General features: G+C 38.6%; 2 protein-coding genes across 3 annotated transcripts in view; one reads left to right on the top strand and one right to left on the bottom strand.

The window, feature by feature from the left end:
• The window catches only part of SLC2A12 (solute carrier family 2 member 12), a 30220-nt gene extending 29895 nt beyond the window's left edge, over nucleotides 1–325 (top strand). For both annotated transcript variants that reach the window (XR_004082230.1, XM_005425660.2), the window contains exon 5: nucleotides 70–325. Coding sequence is in view for 1 of the 2 variants with exons in the window: in XM_005425660.2 (XP_005425717.1) it covers nucleotides 70–166 (97 nt within the window). In the remaining variant the exon portion in view is untranslated. The remainder of the gene's footprint in view (nucleotides 1–69) is intronic.
• A 5410-nt stretch (nucleotides 326–5735) lies between these two features.
• On the bottom strand, nucleotides 5736–14345 carry TBPL1 (TATA-box binding protein like 1). The gene is made up of 6 exons (XM_031060851.1): nucleotides 13956–14345; nucleotides 13230–13312; nucleotides 12271–12334; nucleotides 10493–10596; nucleotides 10299–10393; nucleotides 5736–7419 (listed from the first exon to the last, which is right to left on the bottom strand). Exons 1-6 carry the CDS (start codon nucleotides 14088–14090, stop codon nucleotides 7349–7351), a joined length of 552 nt encoding a protein of 183 aa, XP_030916711.1. The 5' UTR covers nucleotides 14091–14345; the 3' UTR covers nucleotides 5736–7348.
• Between the last annotated feature and the right edge of the window lie 5095 nt (nucleotides 14346–19440).

Below are 19440 nucleotides of genomic sequence, written 5' to 3' on the forward strand. Positions count from 1 at the left end.
CTCCCCGGATTGCGCTCTGCCATCGGCTGCCTGCAGTGGCCAACGCGTGCGGGTTTTGTGCTTCTGCAGGAAATACGTGAGGACGCCCTTGTGCGGGGTGAGCCAGCGCAGAGAGAAACTGGTGCCGGTGGAAATTGACAAGAGAGAGAAAGAGCAGCTCTACTAGCGGCGGGGCAAGCAAAGCAGCCTTCACCAAAAGACTGATTAAATAAAAGGAAAATGCCCTGTGATGCTCACACTCTTATGGGACATGTGGTATTGTTTTTATATACAAGATATTATCTCTTTTATTTCTTGGTAGAACTTCTTTCAGTGGCAGTTTACAGCCAACATTAAAGGTTGTTATAATTTACAACTGGAAATCTGGACTCTGTTTCAAACCAAGATCCCTCAGATCCCCTGAGATTACCTCTTGCATACAGGAGGTGAATGGAAACTGGAATATTGCACACAATTCTCCTATTCATATTCAATGAGTTCAGTCTGGAAGAAGTGCAAAGAAGAATCAGAGTGCCAGGGAGAAGAAAGAGTCTCAACAGGAGGAGCCTACCAAAACCAGGTCTGTTTAGGCTAGCAAAAATGGGTCTGAAAACAGTGAACAATTCTCTGTCGGTAAGTCAGGGAAAACAATGCTATGGAAAAAATACTATGTCCAATGCTGTGTCCAAAAAATGGACGACTGTGGAAACCAAAGGATGACATTAGTGCAGAACTACTGGTATAAACTTTTTATAAATTAATTTAGGATTCAGCTTAACAAGACTTGAAAAATGATCTTGTTCAGCTGAACTTAATTATTTGTAATGCAGAGTACAGTCAACTTGTAAGAGGAATTTTACATACATTTTCTCAGTAGGGCCAGGATTCAGTGACCTAGGAAATACTCCTCAGAAAACATTGTTAGACTTTTTAATGTGGGACATTAAATGCATCACTCTCTACAACTAGCTGAAAAGACATTGTAGCCGGGCGGGGGTAGGCCTGTTCTCCCAGGCAATCAGTGGCAGGTTGAGAGGAAATGGCCTCAAGCTGCACCAAGGAAGGTTCAGGCTGGGTGTCTGGAAGAATTTTTTCACTGAAAGGGCAGTGAAGCATTGGAATGGGCTGCCCAGGGAGGTGGTGGAGTCATCATCTCTGGAAGTGTTCAAGAAATGACTGGACGTGGCACTTAGTGCCGTGGTTTAGTCAAAGACTGGACTTAATATTGGAGCTCCTTTCTAACCTTATTGATTCTATGATTTGCATAAGAAATTAATCTGAACTGACAATGGCTTTACAGAAGAGGAGAGAGGATTTCTGTGGCCTCATTTCCAGGAAAGTTGGAAACTGAAGGTACCACAGTTGATGCCAAAATAATTTTATTTCTTAACACAGGGCACATTCTGGCTTTTGGACTCAGAAAGTGAGAATTGTGTGGTACATGGCAGCACACAGGAAGCAACCATAATCACTGCAGATCATAAATTATATCCAATTCTTGGTTACTGCTTAGCAAGTGTATCCTGAAGTACTCAAAAAGTCTTTACAAAGGGTTATCCATATGGCTCTCATAAAAGAACATTGGTATTTTTTTCTTAGTGGGTTAATAGTTGTTGTTAGAGTGATCAGTAGATAAATATATATTAGCACATAAATAAATGATTCGTTGTTTAAAGAAAAAAACCCCAAAGCATGCTTTAAAAGCATGTTGGCTGTCTCTGTGGCCACAAAGTGGCATTTCTTCCAGCACTTCATTGAGGCAGCTGGAAGACTGACAGAGTCAGCTGGAGTGCAGATACTAGTTTGAACCAAGCACATGATCCCACTTTATTTGCTGTCTCATAGCATTAAAACCACCTGACTGTGTTCTGCACTGATGGAAAAGTGACTTACTGACACAAATAAAGTTTTACTTCTGAGCAAAGCAGGTCAGTTCTGATCAGATTCTCACATGGTCACACTTCTAGATACTGACATCACAAATTTATATGCACAAGTCTAGTCAAGACAGTGAGCTCATGTTCAAAACCTGAAAAAAAACTATTGAAGCCAAGGCCATTATTTGCCTGAAGTCACTGAAAATTTAGCTACCTCAGGATGACAGCCTTAACTTTATAGCACTGATATCTATGAAAATCTCTTTACCTGCTTCGTGTTTATGTGCTGGAGGATGGTTATCAGTATCATGCATTCTACGGAGTCAGCTTCAGAATGAGAAATATTAAGGTGACTCTGGGTAGTCTTCCAGATATGCTGCCAACATAATTCTTATACTAACAACTGCCTGGGATTAAATCCAGTAATATTTAGTATTACTGTATTTTAAGACTGTATTGCAGGAAAATAATTTATTTCCTGATCCTGGACTTTACCAGGTAGTGGACTATTTGCATTTCCTTTTGCATCCCCATTTACTCTGGCTGGTACTGTTTTCTGATAGCTGCCTCCAGATAGCAGATGTTTGCACACACAATCCAAGTCTGTACTGGCTTTAAATTCTATTACATTGTGTTTAGTGAAAGGGGCTTCTGCAAAATCTTTCTCAGCATTGTAGCTTCCCAGACAAACCTCTGCTGTAATAAATTTTCTGAATGTTCTTACAAAAACAAATTTAACTTAGAACATACCATAGAAATTGTCTCCCCAGTTTACAGGTTTTGGGATCATTGCAAACTCTTCTAAACTTTTCCTATCCACACCTATTTAGTGCAGAAACAAATAAGTAAAAATGCCATATTCCTGAAGAAGGGATAGTTTCAATACTGGTTTTACTGATGAGACACTGATAGACCTTCAGATAACTCCTACAAGTGAAAATGCTGTAGTCAAGGACTTTTAAAATCATTATAACTACAGTCTTAATTGTAGTCCTACAGACTTAGCCTTATATAACCTATAAATGTAGCCATAATTGTATGGTGTTTTATAATAAAGCCTGCACATCTGATGACACAGAGCTGGCACTCACCATCTCATCAACTATGAAAATACAAGGGAAAAAAAGGATACATTTCACAAATCACATCCCTGGATCTCTGAAGCACTCCACAAAGAAATTTGTCCCAGATCTAAAATTATTCAGTATCTTCATCAATGGACTGGATTACAGAACAGAATATGCTTATTAAATATGCAGGCAACGCTAAGCTGGGAAAGACTGGGTTGGAATTCAAAACTGTGCAAATCTGTGAAAAAAGCAGCATATAATTCTGAAAACGAAAGCACAAATTTCTCTGGTAACACTCACTGCAAGTCAGAGAATGATAAAATGGTGCTAGAAATGGCAGGAAAAGTTCCAGTAGCTGTGACAACCCACAAGCCAGCAATGAGTCAGAGTTATCAATCTACTGCCCTTAGTGGGGTGTATAAATAGAACCAACCCTTCTCTCTAAAGGATGTGAAATGAACTTTTTATGGCACTGCCAGTGCTACAGCTGAGCACTGTGGGGAGTTTTGCATGGGATCCACATGGAGAAACCAGGAACAGATGAACAGTGCTCTAGGAAACATGGTCACTGAGGAAGAGGTGGTTGATTGACAGGTAAGTATATCCAAAGCACTGCTCCCCACACTGGAGGTGAGAGCCATCCCACTGGGACACACTGTCTGGCCTGGATCTCCTATTGAGCATGGGGGCTGTGTGCACACACAGGAGAAAGCATCAGCAGCAAGGCCTATTCCAAACTGAGGTGGGGACCTACTTATTCAGAGCAGAAGGAAAAGGAGTGATATCCCTGAGAATAAGCATACACCAGCAGATGCCCTTCATCATCAGAGGTTTTAAAATGTAGTTTTCATAGTTTGAGGCTCCCTTAGAACTAGAAGGACAGGTGGGCACACATTTCAAGGGATCTTTTATTTGCTATTATTCTCTTCAATACTACCCTGCAAGCTTGGTAGTGTGCTTTTTGGCTGTTATGAATTGTTACAAAGGCTTCAAACTGCTAGCATGGATCTAGACAGCACTTCAAAAGAACCAGTGCCCATTTTAATACATTGCAGCTCATTATTAGCTTTCATTTTTGTTCTAAGAGACAGATTTCACACTACGTGACAGTACTAACAAAGCAAAATGTTCCTCTTTCTCCACAGATAAATTTAGGAGACACATATGCTTCATAAAAGCTCCAGATATTCACTGGTAGCACTCAAGAGCTTTGTAATTTGATTTGAAGAGGCAAGCCTAATCTACAACAGCTATTGTAGTTGTAATGGCCAAATCTTCATTCATCAGTTTGGGACTACACTTTGTCCCTCAAAACCTATTACAATTTTGTTCATTGTTTAAATACCTTCTGCTTTTTCCTTTATAAAATTGTAATAATAATAACTAGTGTTCCCTAATGGTGGTTTGTTCATTGCTCTTTGCAATGCACAAACTGGTGCAATGGAACCAATGGTGCAATGGAACAAACTGGTGGTTTGTTCATTGCTCTTTGACTATGCACAAAATCCTTATTTATGTCAGGAGTGTCAAGGTCCACATTATTTGATGCAAACTGGAAAACTTAGGTGTAGCAAGCTTTGCTACATATAGCATGCTATATTGATTTCCCTGACTGTTGAACTCAACCTCATAATTTCATGGTTATAAGCCCTCTTAGAAGCTCAAGAAGTGGGCCCATGCAAATCTCATGTGGTTTAACAAGGGGTTTAACAAGGTGCTGCACCTGGGTCCAGGCAACCCCTGGTATCAGCACAGGCTGGGAATGAACAGATCAGGAGCAGCCCTGGCCAGAAGGACCTGGGGGGTTCTGGTGGGTGAGAGGCTGGACATGACCCAGCAATGTGCACTTGGATCCCAGAGAGCCAATTGTATCCTGGGTTCATCCAAAGCAGTGTGGCTAGCAGGGCCAGGAAGGGGATTCTGTCCCTGTGCTCTGGTGAGATCCCACCTGCAGTGCTGCATCCAGCTCTGGGGTCCCAGCACAGGAAGGACATGGACTTGCTGGAATGAGTCCAGAAGAGGCCACCAAGATAATGAGAGGGATAGAATACAGGTCCAATGACAAAAAGGCTGACAGAATTGGAATTGTTCATCTGGAAAAGAGAAGACATAACTGCAACTTGCCACTCCCAAAGGTAGCATCTAAGAAAGATGGAGAGGGGCTTTTTACAAGGGCATGTGGTGACAGGACAAGGACGAGCAGCTTTAAACTAAAAGAGGGTAAGGTTAGATTAGGTATAAGGAAGAAATTCTTTACTGTGAGGATGGTGAGGCACTGGAACAGATTGCCTGGAGTTGCGGATGCCCCATCCTTGGATGTGTTCAAGGCCAGGTTGGATGGGGCTTTGAGCAATGTGGTCTAGTGGAAGGAGTCCCTGCCCATGGCAGGGGGGTTGGAACTAGATGATCTTGAAGGTCTCTTCTGATCCAAACCATTCTCTGACACCTAGACAGAGTTCCAAAAGGCATTTATGAACATACCACTTATAACTTATGGCAAAGTTTTGTTTCTCTTTGTTCTGAGGGGATTTGGTGAAGCATTTCCCATACTACTCCTTCCTTTACATACTTTCTGCATGAAGTCACTGTGGACAGCCCCAAGTTCTACATCACCCTATCAAGGCAGAAGAAATCCGTCATGCCAGGCATTTGCTTCCTCCAGCTGTTCTTCTACCTTCCTTTGGAAGCTGTGATTTCTGGTACAGTAACAGCTCAGTTTACTATTTTTAGCACCCCCTAGGACTGAACATTACCTGCAGCATGCAAGAGCAGTGTTACATTTCAGCAAGATAGGGAAAAAAGACATACATACATTTATACATATTTATTGTATCTTTTTAAAAGTAGCATTTGCAGTTACTTTTAAGCATTCACCTCTCTTCTGCTTCAAATGTGCACTTACTGAGAGAAACATCTACTGGCTTCCAAGTCCAAGATTAATACTAATAATAATACATGCCAGAATCAAGCTTCACTGCTTGTTGGCAGCTCCTGTCATCAAAACAGTATACAGTAAGAAGAGTGTAGAAAAGGTCTGTGTTAATCGTTCAGCAACAGGCTGGGGCTGGATTAGAGTGACCACAACATCTTCTCCAGTTGAAGCACAACAATTTTCCTGATGTTCACATTTAAATTTTTTTCTTTTGCATTGAGTAGGTGGACAAGGCAGTTGTTTTTTTCTACAGTAGCTTCATAAGTTGATAATGTAATTAAGCTATCAGACAGCGTCCAAGGGTGGGCCACAAGGATGGTGAAGGGTCTGTAGGGGGAGCCTTATGAGGGGCTGAGGTCACTTGTTTGTTCAGCTTGGAGAAGAGGAGACTGAGGAGAGACCTCATTGTGGTGTTCAACATCCTCACGAGGGGAAGCAGAAGGGCAGGTACTGATCTCTTCACTCTTGTGGCCAGTGAGAGGACTTGAGGAAACAGCGTGAAGCTGAGTCAGAGGAGGTTTAGGACAAGTATCAGGAAAAAGTTTTTCACCCAGAGGGTGGTTGGGCACTGGAACAGGCTCCCCAGGGAAGTGGTGACAGCACCAGCCTGACAGAGTTCAAGAAGCATTTGGACACTGCTCTCAGGCACAGGGTGTGACTCTTGGGGCAAGGAGTTGGACTCGGTGATCCTGATGGCTCCCTTCCAACTCAGCATATTCTACGATTCATCTACAGGAAAACACTTGCTGTAGACCTTTGTATTTAGAAATGTCTTCTCTTCATGTAACAACAAGAAAATACTTGAAGTCTGGCATGTAGTTAAGAGAACTGGGAACAAACCAAATTTCATCCTCAGATAAACATACGTAACTACTATAGATTTCAGTCTAGCCCAAGCACAAAGTTTTACACATACTGCAAACATAAACAGAAGGTATCAGCAAAAGACTATTCTTACATTGTTTCAAATTAATTTGCAACTATACAATTTTAATTGTAATATAAAAAGGGAAGGAATATAACAGAACAGGTATGAAGAGAAATATTTTCCAAACTTTTATTTGTGCACATTCATCAGGTGAAAAAGATAACTTTTACAGCTTCTTTGGTGCCCAATATTCAGCATACAAAAATGTAAAAGACTATTCACAAATAAAACACAAGCTCAAGCTAAAAAAAAAGTCTTAAAGGTAGTGCACATCGTGACAGCTTTGCTTATGAATACACAGAAATTACTGCAAAAATAAATAGAATGTCTTTTTAAAAGCAGCAATTTCATATCTTGTAAACTTCCGTTTTTACAATACAGCACTGTTAAGAGTAAAATCCAAAAGAACTGGAGTCTATTCTGTGGCCATGAGCAAGTAAAAGAGTCTGTATTCCTCTGCTATGGTTGGTCCAGTTTTCCTTTTTGCTTTTAGTCCAATGTGCAGCAGTCTTTGAAGGTGCTCGGTTAGGGAACCTAACCATCAAGTGGTGAATTACAAAATTTATTTCCTGCTTTCAAACACGAATGGATAAATCTGTTCCACAGCACTGGCAACAGCCTTTACATTTGGCCCTAAGATACAGTTAAAAAAAAAAAGCAGTAGGAAGAGAAAATTCAGGGAATCAGAAATTAAAATAACAGTACCTTTAAAAAAACCTTAATATTATTAGCAATCACAACTTCATACCACAGACGATAACAAGTTCTCCCCATTTCTCCTAACTTAACAGATTTTCTCTGATCGCTTTTTATGTGAAAGTCTTTTCTTGTAATTCTGCAAGATGTTCTACATTTGTCAATGGATAGATTACAATTAAATAATACTGTCATTTAATTTCATAACAACTTGGCTGATTTTCAATTTACTGGCTTAAACAGCCCAGAGAAGAGGCTGAGTGGCAGAGGTAAAATTAGTTCTTTTACTTATGTCAATCTTCTAAGAATTTGTATTTCTTCAAGCCTAGCCACTTTTTGCTCTTGCTTTAAAAACCTACCAACAAAAGCTACTGTTAAATAATACTGGATTTAACTGAAGTACATTTCAAGCAAGGTTATAGATTTGAAAATTATAGCCTATTACTTTCTATCACAGGTTTTGCAAATAGCTTCATCATTGATCTCACGACAAAACCTGCAAGCCAGGGAATGGTTTTATCATCTCAGGATGAAGCATATGAAGGTTAGCTAACATGATCTGTGAGTATCCAGGCAAAGAAAATTAAAAGTGACCTAGCAACGCTTGCTAGTGGTACCAGACCACTTTAGCCAATGAAAAATTAAGATTGCAAATAAGTGAGCAGTAACATACTGGAAGATATTCTGGATAGAAGTTTGGTGATGCAGGTAAAGGAGAACAGCAATTTCTCACATGCTTTGATGAGTAGGAATGCAGGGTTTTTGTAACCCCACTTTAGACTTTATAAGTTTCTTTCAAATATAGAGAACTGTTCAAAATTACTCCCAAAACCAATAACTTAAGCATAAGTTACTTAAGTAATTATTGTTTTACATGCTCAATCAGAAAGCAAATGGACAAGAATAGGATGCTTCCTATATTTTCCAACTGGCTGAGTGAAGCATCCAGATAAAACAAGCCTAGTGAAAGATACCAGTCTTCTGGGTAGATACTGCACCCTCCTTAAATTTGGCTGCTATTAGAAAAGAAAGTTCTCAGGAAAGGAGAAGCCTTCAAATAGTGAGAATATGAGTAGGCAAATATTTCCAGCAAAAAAATGCTACTCTCTCTAAGGCTGAAGAGATGTAAGTACTGGATCATTATTCTAGGGCATATAAGAGAAGGAAAAAACAAAAGAAAACAACACAACCCCCCCTAAACAACCCCCTCATTTTTCATTTTGGAGTCAAAGAAATAAAACTTCTTTCTATGACATGCTAGTGATTTTTATTATCTTTTACGAAAGTGACAAAATCTTTTTATACTTGTCTCATGAAAAGAACTCATCTTCCTGAGTTTTTTGTAACATTTCTAATTATGTATCTAAAAATTCTCTGAGGCAGAGGTATTACAAGTACTAGTACCCCAGAAACATGAATCTTTAAAGGAAACTTCATCTGAACACACTTGAGAAGGAGTGCACTATGGCTGAAAAGTAATTTAAATCATTTTTAGAATAAGAAGCATAAGACTCAGGACATTTTTTCCTCTAGAAGAGAGGCAAAGCAGAAGCCTAGAAAATCAACAGAGGTCTGAGTTAATTTTTCAAACTCACTGCAACAACTAAACTAGAAGGATGCAAAACTTCTATGCTTACCATATTTACCTTCCTATTTGAAAGGAAAATTCTAAAAATATGGAAGTGATTTTGTAAGCAATGAAGTAATGAGAATCTTACAGAGAAGCCAAATCTCATTAGGAGGCTGACAAGACATGCTGAGAGCTTTTTATTACTGCAGTGATACTGCTTTTTATTTATTTTAAATTTAGTTTCTAGTTTTGGCTAAACAAGTTGCACTGTTCCAAACATATACTGCAATCTTGAAGTACTTTTTAGCCCTTCATTTTTAGATTACTGAATCTGATGGAAGTTTGACTTTAGAAAACACTGCTTCCAATATCTTGTGGGAAATGTTCTGCATAAACATAGGCATTTGAATTAAGATGTGAAAATAAAAAAAATCCTTACTCAGCTTCTGAACCAGCAGCTGAGCTCTAACAACTGCAAGACATAACTCCTCCTAATGTGATACAAAATGGTTTTTTGGTTTGGATCATTTTAACATGTATTCTCTGAAAAGCTGACTTCTTGTACCTGGACACTGGTGGTGGACATCTCACAAGCAAACAGAAAAGAGAATGAAAAATGAAAATGATGAAGAGAGAAGAAAAAATTGCTGGCCTCTCCAAGACCCAGGACAACCATGTCTTGATTACATGGGAAAAATCACTGATGCCTGTGATTCAGTGGTTGTTCTCTTAGCTGAGCTTTAAAAGAAGAGAGCACAAGTCTGAAGAACTGTAAATATTGATCAGCTTTATTTGGTCAGCTATACTATAGAAAATGCTATACTATCCCGTGAGTTTCCATAAATCTGCAGTTTGGAAATATGTGTTTATGAAAGGGATGTTAATGCTAACTGCAGTGTAGTTAACATCTAGTTACAAACGGAAGAAAAAAAGGAAGAAAATTCAAACATTTAAATAAACAATAATTTCCTGCATTCTTAAGTGCTATCTTACTTTTGGTTTCATTAAAAAAACAGACTGTGTACATTCAGCCTAACAAATTTTTTGAACCTACCAATAAGAATATTTTCTCTACAACTCTTCTGGCACTTTCACTCAAAAACAAACTAGGTGCTAGCACAGGGAAACTAAACCCTCTCAACATAATTGTTTGACTGTTTTAAAAATCTTGCTTTCCCAAACCTACTGGCTCTAAAGTTAAATATTCGCAACAAGTTAAATAAGTTATTTTTTGACATTAAAATACCTGTAACTGTGATACTGCCTGTGGAAAAAATCTGTAAGGTAGCTCTGAGAGATTTTATTCTGTAACACACGGCAGGATGAAGTTCTGGTTCATAACTAGAAAACAAAATGAAAAGTAAAAAAGAGAGATCTAGAACTGAAAAGTAAAAGCTTAAGTAGTAGTCCAGGACTAAAATTCTTTAAAATCCTACGTACCTCGCATGAGGTCTGTTATTCTTCGTAAATTCTGGCAATCTTATCTCAAAGGGCATGTTGCACACTGCTAAAACATTCACAACTTTAAAATCTGTGAAAATTACCTTTTCAAAAGAGACAGGAAAAAAAGACATTAGAATTTACAGCAAGTCAGATGCATGGGTTGCAAAAAAAAGAAAAAACAAGGCTACTACTTAGATTATTTTGATGAGTCAAAATTAGAATCTTGAGATTGATGCTTCTCTAATAGGCATCTAAAGAGTACTTAATGGACTCAGAACATTTACATTATCCTTCTGTGGTGGAGTTACTGCTGAACTAGATACCTCACAGTTATATCATGGTCACTACAGCAGTATGGTTATAGTACACTTTAAGGATGAGACACAGAAACAACTCAAACTGATGTACTAAACACCTCCCCACTGAAAATAAACTAAATTAAGTAAGCAGAGAAAAAGCTTAAATATTGTTGCAAGCTTCTTTAATGCCTTGTTGCTATATACCATTTGTATTAAAGCTAAGAATAAGAAAAAAGGTGACAACTGTTTTGCTTTAAATGTCCAGCAGCCAGTAGAGCAAACTGGTTTTCTACTCTGTAACTTTCTGACACCCAACCCAAACTATTTGAATAACTTTCAGTTATTCTCTACCACAGACACTTTAGATGACAACAAAATAGCCAACAGACAACTGCTATACAAATAAACTGCACTGCTGACAGGTCAGTGTTGGCAATGTCACTGGGGAAACTTTTCCTCATTTTCTGAGGTTGCCTAAACTTTAAATGGCCGTTCTTCTTCAATCTACACTTAGAAAGATAGTTGGAAAGATAGCTAGAATCTTAAAAATACAAATCTTAATTTTCAAAATACAAACTGCTCACTTCATGACAAAACTTGATGTATCCACCCTGGAAGTACTGTGCACCTCACTGACTTAACATTCCATTCCAACTTTAAAGGGCTGGGTTCAAAGTACACATTTGTGACAGTAGGAGTGTCACACTTTTGCTGGGGTCTGATGCAGCATTATCAGCATAGGCTGCCTTTATGTACGATAATCAAAAGTAGTCTTTCCCTGAAAATGACAGCTGCTGTGTCTATTTAATTGTCTGTCCCTAAATTGAACCTGTGTGCAAACAGCACAACAGACTATCAGGAAGTTTAGAGCACCAAGTCATGTAATTTTAAGTGGTTCATGTTGCTGTTTTTCAACCCTTACTATGAAATGCAAGTGGTGTTTCTGACTGGTAATGTTAACCCAAACCCAGATAAAAGAGGGTGTTTCCTGTCCTAAGTATTTTATTTGGCACATTTCCAGCTGTGCAACATGACAGTGCAGGAGCACTTTTCTCCCTTCCTCTTTAACTCAAGAAGCTCAAACTTGCCCTTATTCAGATGGAAATGTCTCTGCTATTCCATTAGAAATGAGTGAAAATTATGTTCAATTACAGTAAAGTTTCAGCATTTTCCAAATAAATCTTTTGAGACATTGTAAATTCTATCTAACACACATCTGTTCATATATTAAACAAATTTTGTTGCTCATTATCTAGTGAAGAAGCACCGCTCTGAGCTGCCAAACAAAAGTCAAATCCCCAAAACAAAACAGCTTCTCTTTAACCAGCATCTGGAAAATGTATTACTACACAAAAGGGCCATTTGAGTGAAAACACGTTAACTGCTAAATCATTATGCTTCCTCTTCTTTGCTCTTTCTAAAAAATAAACTACCAGCATTGCTTGAGTCATGCAAGTCCTTTTTCATCAGAATTACCTGAAAACCTAGTTTCTGTAGACTACGAGCTAGTCGTCTGGCACCAAATTTAGCTTCTTCTTCACTATAAAGTAGAAAGAGAAGGATCTAGCATTAGCAGAAATAGAGTATATAGTTGTGCACACACACACAATAGCTACTAAGACTGCAAGATGAACCATTATATAATGTAGCACATCACATGATCTCATGGACAGCCTTCACTTCATCCTACTGTAATTATTACATTTTAACTAGACAGACATTCCAGTGGAGTCCTTCATGTCCTATTTGCAGAATATCTTGGCCCTTGGCTCAAGCTGAAGTGAGAGACATGTTTTAATCATACATGATTTTAAGTACCCTTAACAGATAAATAAGATCACGGGTAGTCTGGAATTAACATCCGGAACAATCCTCTTTAATTTTGCACAGAGATCATACACAGAAAGTATGCAAATTTACTCTTTTACCTTACCTTATCCTTACTTTGACATATCTTAAAGGAATTCAGCTCTTAAGAGTTTAGTGAGTGCCAGATGTCTCTGAACTGAGAATCTGCTTTTGCTTCTTTTCAGTCCCTCAACACGGTAAAACTTGATTAAATTCAGGTGTTTTTTTTTTAAAGAATAAAGAGATATCCTCAGGAAAGGTCATCCCTTCCCAAGTCTCAAATTCTTGCTAAACACACAGAATTCTTAAAGGCTTCTCAAATCTCTTTAGGATTTTCTTAACAAGGCAGTTTTCCCTGCTGTTCTCCCAAGAATGATGAACTGATGTTGTTTAATATTTCAACACTATCTGATACAAACACTTCACATAGAAAACTTCCTCCCAAATATGTAGCTTGACAAGGATCTACATGTGATCCAGTGATCCAGATTTAAGCAGCAGCCAGTACCACCTCTTCTTCATTTACAATGCTGTATTTTAAAATACACTAGGATTTAGAGGTAGAGAAAGAATCTTCATGAACTCACCTTGTGGCTCCTGTGCAAATAACTTTTCCTGAGGACCAAATTGTGGCCGTAATCCTAGGTTTCCTAAGCTTCATTAAAACCTTCTAAAAAAGAAAAGTAGAAAAATTGGAAATTAGCAGCAATTAAATTTCATACCAGAAAAAAAAATTACCTGTTACCCAAATCAACTAAAGTTACACTAAAACTCCCTTTAGTTTTGATAGGCTTGAACTGCTCCTTCATTTCTTTCAGTAGTTAAAAAGCCTAGCTCCTGAGAAGAGCAAAATAAGCATGAAATAGTCAATGTACAGTGTACACATATTCAGTGTACACAGAATAGATTAAATGAAGGTATTCTTCACTGAATAAAAAGCTGAAAACTACAAGCACCATGCTAATTTTTTCTTATTACAATGATTTGACATTGCTGACTCTGTATCAAGGTACATTTTCTTGACACACACATCAAATTTTGGGAGGCAAAACAGACCCTGAGGTCTAAGAGGTCTCATCACATACCTTGTACCCAATATTCACCTCACCAAGTGCTGTCTCCCAAGACATCATTTCATCACTCCCATTTCTGTACAAGTAATGTATTAGTAACTAAATACCTACACAGCAAGCAAAATAGAGAAAGAAAATTCTGCTTTTCTCTATCCACCATACACAGGTATTAGGCAGGAGAATGTTTAGTTTAAGGAACATTTCTAAAAACAGATAATTAAGGTATGCTGAATCTCTTACCCCAACATCACGCTTGTATATCACATTTGCTCCCTCTAATGCAATCTTCCTCAAGTTTAAATGACATCTTGTTCTAAAAACACACACTACATTTGTGATTAAAATGTCCAGTGCAACATCACTGTCTGCATCCATTGGGGTGATTTACAATTCAATTTTCCCACCAGCTCACCACGAAGATCACATCCTGAGAAGGAAAAATGATAAAATTAAACATATCAATAGAAAATTGTCTGTTAATGCCATGGTATACATTTGCCCCTTAAAAGAGACAAGAAGCAGAAGTCATTACATTCTGACTCATTTAATAATGTGAGGGGAGGGGGAGGTCTGCATCCTTTGTGCTCAGAAATAGGAGGTAACTTGTTCACAGCCATGTTGCCAGACTTAACAGAAATGAAGTGCACAGACACATATATGTAAGAGTATTTTAAATTGCCAGTTAAATATGTTACAATTCTTACTACGTATATTAAGACACTGTAAAGATTACTGAAACCTCTTCCATAGCTCCAGTGGATAATCTTTCCTCAGCTCGTTTGAGGATGTCATTAGACACCTCAGGAAAATACACTTCTCTGACTGCTGAAGTTGATAATTCTGAACAGTTTGACATTTGTGTTGGAATGGATGTGCCTATGAATAACTTTGAACTAACACCGGTTACACAAACTGCAGTCTGTAGACAGCCTGCTACCACAGCTTTCCCATCTTCATCCAGCACTCTTGGCCTATCTCTCCCAATAATAGCTCAAAGCAAACGACACAAAATGTCCTGGTGGCAGCAGCAGCCTGGGCTGACTGTCTGCACTGCCCACAGGAAGGCATTGTACGGGCAGAGTGAGATGGAATGCTCCTGAGGAAAAGCACAGGTAACTGTGAAGGCATGGGATGGCCACCCAGTGCATGCCCTGCAAACCTAAGGCACCCAGGAAGCATCCAGGCTCCCCATGCTCATCAAAGACAACACTCCTCACACACCTCAGCTGGGAAAGAGAATTCCTAACTCCAGCAGCTGGGCTACCACTCATCCCAGCCCAAGAACATCTCTTCTGGAACCATACAAAGCCAAGACAGCAGGGATCTCAAATAGATCTCAGGTGAAGAAATGAGAGGGGACAAGAGCAAGATCATTGGTATCCAGTGAAAAAGACTTACATAATTCTTTTAGCAGTATTTAATCTAAAATAAATAAAAAGGAAAGCAAAGAAAAAAAAATAAAAACCCCTGTCACATATGTGAAATGCTCTACATGGTCACTGCCATGGAAGAAGCAGGACACTGTGCATCAAGAACAATAACATACCTAACAGACTGTGATGTATTTATATCACTTTAAATGTTTTGGCCTTATGTTCTATATTAAAAATCTTCAAGATACAACATTAATGCTATTATCAGTATTTTCATCTGACTTTGCCTTCTTAAACATCATGACATAGTCTGTAATGGAGAACTCAAGGTCCATCTTTGACTACCATTCACTGACAACAGAGAAGTAACAAACTACACGGCAGATGTGAACAACGTACTGCGTCAGCTGCTGTGGTGGTTCCTGCTTACACTCTGCAGCTTGTTCCCCACTGAAAGAATTATTCTGTAATTGTTGGCTTGTCCAATATAAGAAAAGGCAAGATGGATGATAATACAGAAAAGAGATGAAGAAACAGCAAGAGGAAAACATAAAAACCAAAGGTTATGTGTGGGGGTGGAGGGAATGCAGGCAAAGAAGAGAACAAACAGTAACTAATTAGTACTCCCAGATCTCTTTATTAATCTTTTTTATTGAATCAAAAATTACATGAATCCTCAAAGTTAGAAATTACTTATCCCATCTGGTTTTGATGGACTACTACAGATTGGGAAAGTAATTTACGGCACCAGATCCAAAGATAGCACATGTGCAGATTTTGAATGGCATGCAGGCAGGGCCAGCATGGAACTGGAACCCGTGGCATCTTCAGAGAGGCATTTGTTTTCCACCCTGGCTCCAACTCCTGCTCTTACTGGAACCCAGGAAAGATTGTCAACAAGACACCTCCAATCAGCAGCATCTCCCAGAGCAAGCATCTGCTGGCACACTCAGCCTCTATCTACATTCTGAAAGAACATCAGAGTTGTGCATAACACCACCGAAAGGTTGCTAACATCTAAGCAAACCATAGTATTGTATGATAATGTCCCCATAAAACATGGCTTATCTTAAAAAGATCCAGGGAGAAAAGTCACATGCTTATTCAGAACAAAGGAAAAAGTGGTTGAAAAGAGAGGAAAATTACAATTTAAAAGGAAAAGATCTATTATTAAGGCAAAAAGGCGGCTGTGGAGCTGTCAGTAAGGGTGTTTTCAGCAATTACAATGTATCTTGGTTAGAAGTACAATCTACTTGCATAGATATTAAGATGAGAAAAATTACACAGATTACAGTGGTGTGCCTCCATTTTAATTAGCCATGTTCTGAAAGCTCAAGACAACAGATACTAAGGGAAGGGCTTTTTAATTTCAACTTCTATATATTATGCCAATGATTTTGAACACACCCATTCCTAGTAAGCATACAAATACAATGTTAAAACTCTTCCAAGGCATGGTTTGGAAAGATTGGTTAAAACAAAATGTTTCTAGGCTTGGATACTTTTGATCCAGCAGTAAGTAAGTATTACCATATCACAGTCTTTGATTTAAGCATTCATTTTAATGTCTCACACCTTACTTACAAAAAGGGAGAAAAAAATCTACAGAGAAGATGTCCTGTTTCCTTTCTTTTGGAAGCCTAAATAATTTTAAATTCAGAGGAACCATGAGAACAAAAGTAACTCAAACTTTCTAAAAAATAAAAATACATGGACTACATTAAAAAAAATAAATCTGAAGAACATATTTGTGAAAAAGGTCTAACAGCGTCCAAGAAAGAAAGATCTTGCTCTTATTACACGCATCTCCAGCAAGCATGACCAGCTGGAACATTCTGATCCTCCTCTTTCCCAGCTGTCTCTTGTATTCTCTGCTATTCACAAACACCACCATAGCACTGACTGTTATTTCCCAAAACCCGAATTTCTGCATTTCCATATATTTTCTGCAAAATGGGGAAAATAGTGCTCCTTACTTATAAGCGTATTTATATTCCATACTTATGCAGTTACACTTGCAGAACAGAGAGGCTCAGTAGTAACCAAACATCAGGTTCTTTCCAGTTCTGGATTTGCAAGTGCTTAAGTTGAGCTCAGCTTAGGTTTTGTTGATTAATTTTGCCCTTTGAAGGTTCTCTCATCTGAAGTGTAGAATTTTGGCAGTCTAAATCTCATTTCTAAAATTATGTTTTGCCAGCTAATGCTAATTTAATAATAGGCTAAATTTGAAAATAATTTGTCAACATGTACAGCATTTCTTTTAGATTATGTACTTCATTTGGCTTTCTCCAACACAAGAAACTAGCTAACTTTGATTTCAAATTGTTTTGCACCAGCTTAACACAATCTATCCCGACAAAGGAAACAAGCTGAAATACCTCTCTGCAGAAATTTTATCAGGGAAATTTTAGAGGATCATTCTTTCTTTTCAACATAGATTTCAGGGATATATCTGAAAAATTACCCTAAGAAGAAAAAAAAAAAAAAAAGAAGGAAAAAAAGTAGCTAGATTAATCATGATAACACAAAAATAAAAACAACAACAGAAGCTAATGCAAGGATATTTGACACTGTAATGTATCCTACTCTGAAACTAGAGAAACTCCACAGAATAAGAAATACTTTGGCGGGAAGAATGAACACTCAAGTTCTCAAAGCATTACCTCTACATCCATTGTTAGAATCATAGACATACTATTTTAGATACTCTATAAACACATGTGAAGACAAAACACCCCGCACGGAAATCTTACAATCTTAAAAAAGCCAGCAATCTGTCTTCAGAAAGTTCCAAACCAACCACAGCACCATCATCAAAGAAAAAGGAAAGGCACTTGGGATGGGGTATATAAACAAAGTATTATTTTAAGCTCTTGACTACCTTTGATCCAAGAAACTCAGAGCTATAAAGGTAGATGGAGGATATCTAACAATGGTTACGTTAATGTCAGAACAGTTTAATAAACACCTTTTTCACCATCAGCCTAAGTATAAGCAACTTTTACTGGTTATTTTTAACCTTTCTCCAAAGCAGTTCACAAACTGACCAACTCCACAAAGAATTCCAACAGCCCAGCTGAAGGGATATTGGTCACTACTGTGTCAGTAGACATTTGTCAAACTAATGCCTGAAAGACATCTTTGAAGAAGTTAACATGAACCTCTACAGGACGTTTCCATATGAGAATGGAGAATAAATAAAGCCTGCCAGGAACGGGGAGAGATGATTACACCCTTCCACTGAAGATGTACTTTTAAAGATTTGTGTTCAGCCCCTCAGGAAACAGGTCCCTATGGAACACTGGAGGTGACACATCTCTGAAATCTGCTGGAATTCTTAGGCACAGTAAGATCACAGTGGCTGGTGAATGACTCCCTGAAAACAAGAGCAACAAAGTTACTATTGTCTGTGCAGAACATCCTCTGCTCCAAACAACTTTCTTAGTTCCAGCCAGTGAGCTAGTGGTGCATGCTTTTACTTTCTGTTGCAATGGCAAGTTAAACTGTGCCTAAAGCAAAAGGCCATCTTGAAGCTACTATTCTCACCTTTCAGGATCTGCAGAGTCATGACTATTTATATTTTGGGGGAGAAAATTTTCAAATATGTGCAGAGCCAGTATCAAAGCAGGGATTTGTTCAATTAGATCCATGCACAGAGTGATAATACCAGCTATATCATAAGCAAGTAGGACATGAATCCTGCTCTTGGATAAGCCTACTGCATCTCCGTAGGGTCGTTCTGCACAAAACTATTTGCAAGAATAAAACCAAAGAGTATATAGAGCAAGACAAGAAACGTATTTTAAATAATTCATTAAACGCCATTTTCCTCAAATCTTTCTCTCATTAAAAGGTCCATTCATATTCAAAGCAAGATGCATTTGAACTCAAGTTTGTGCCATCTTTCCCTTAAAACATCCAGGAGTACTTGACTGCCAAGCATTAAGAAGAATCCTTTTCGTCTTTATAATGTGTGGAGAATCATCGTAAGTACGACAAAAGTCCGAACCAACAAGTTCGGTGGCCATTCCAACCTGATGAAACGTGGTAAGAAAAGTAAAAATGTTTAGCTGTAACAAAATATTTTAAGGCAACGGGTAAGCCTCTCACCCCCTCCCAGTCAAACATTTTTACCATTTGCGCGTCCCAGCTGAAGAAGCACGAATACCCTTCCTATTCCCGCTGCTGGGAATCCCACTCAAAGCCCTACATGCGCCAGCGTCACAACGCTCTGGTCAACAACTATTCCTTCTCCCCTCTCAACCCCAGCCCGAAACTTCTGCGGCCAGCACGGCACAAACAAAGCGCAGGCAGCAAGGCAGCCTGGCCACGCCGAGCTCCGCCGCTCGGCA

The sequence above is a fragment of the Geospiza fortis genome, unplaced genomic scaffold, assembly GCF_000277835.1.
Source record: "Geospiza fortis unplaced genomic scaffold, GeoFor_1.0 scaffold217, whole genome shotgun sequence".
NCBI lineage: Eukaryota > Metazoa > Chordata > Aves > Passeriformes > Thraupidae > Geospiza > Geospiza fortis.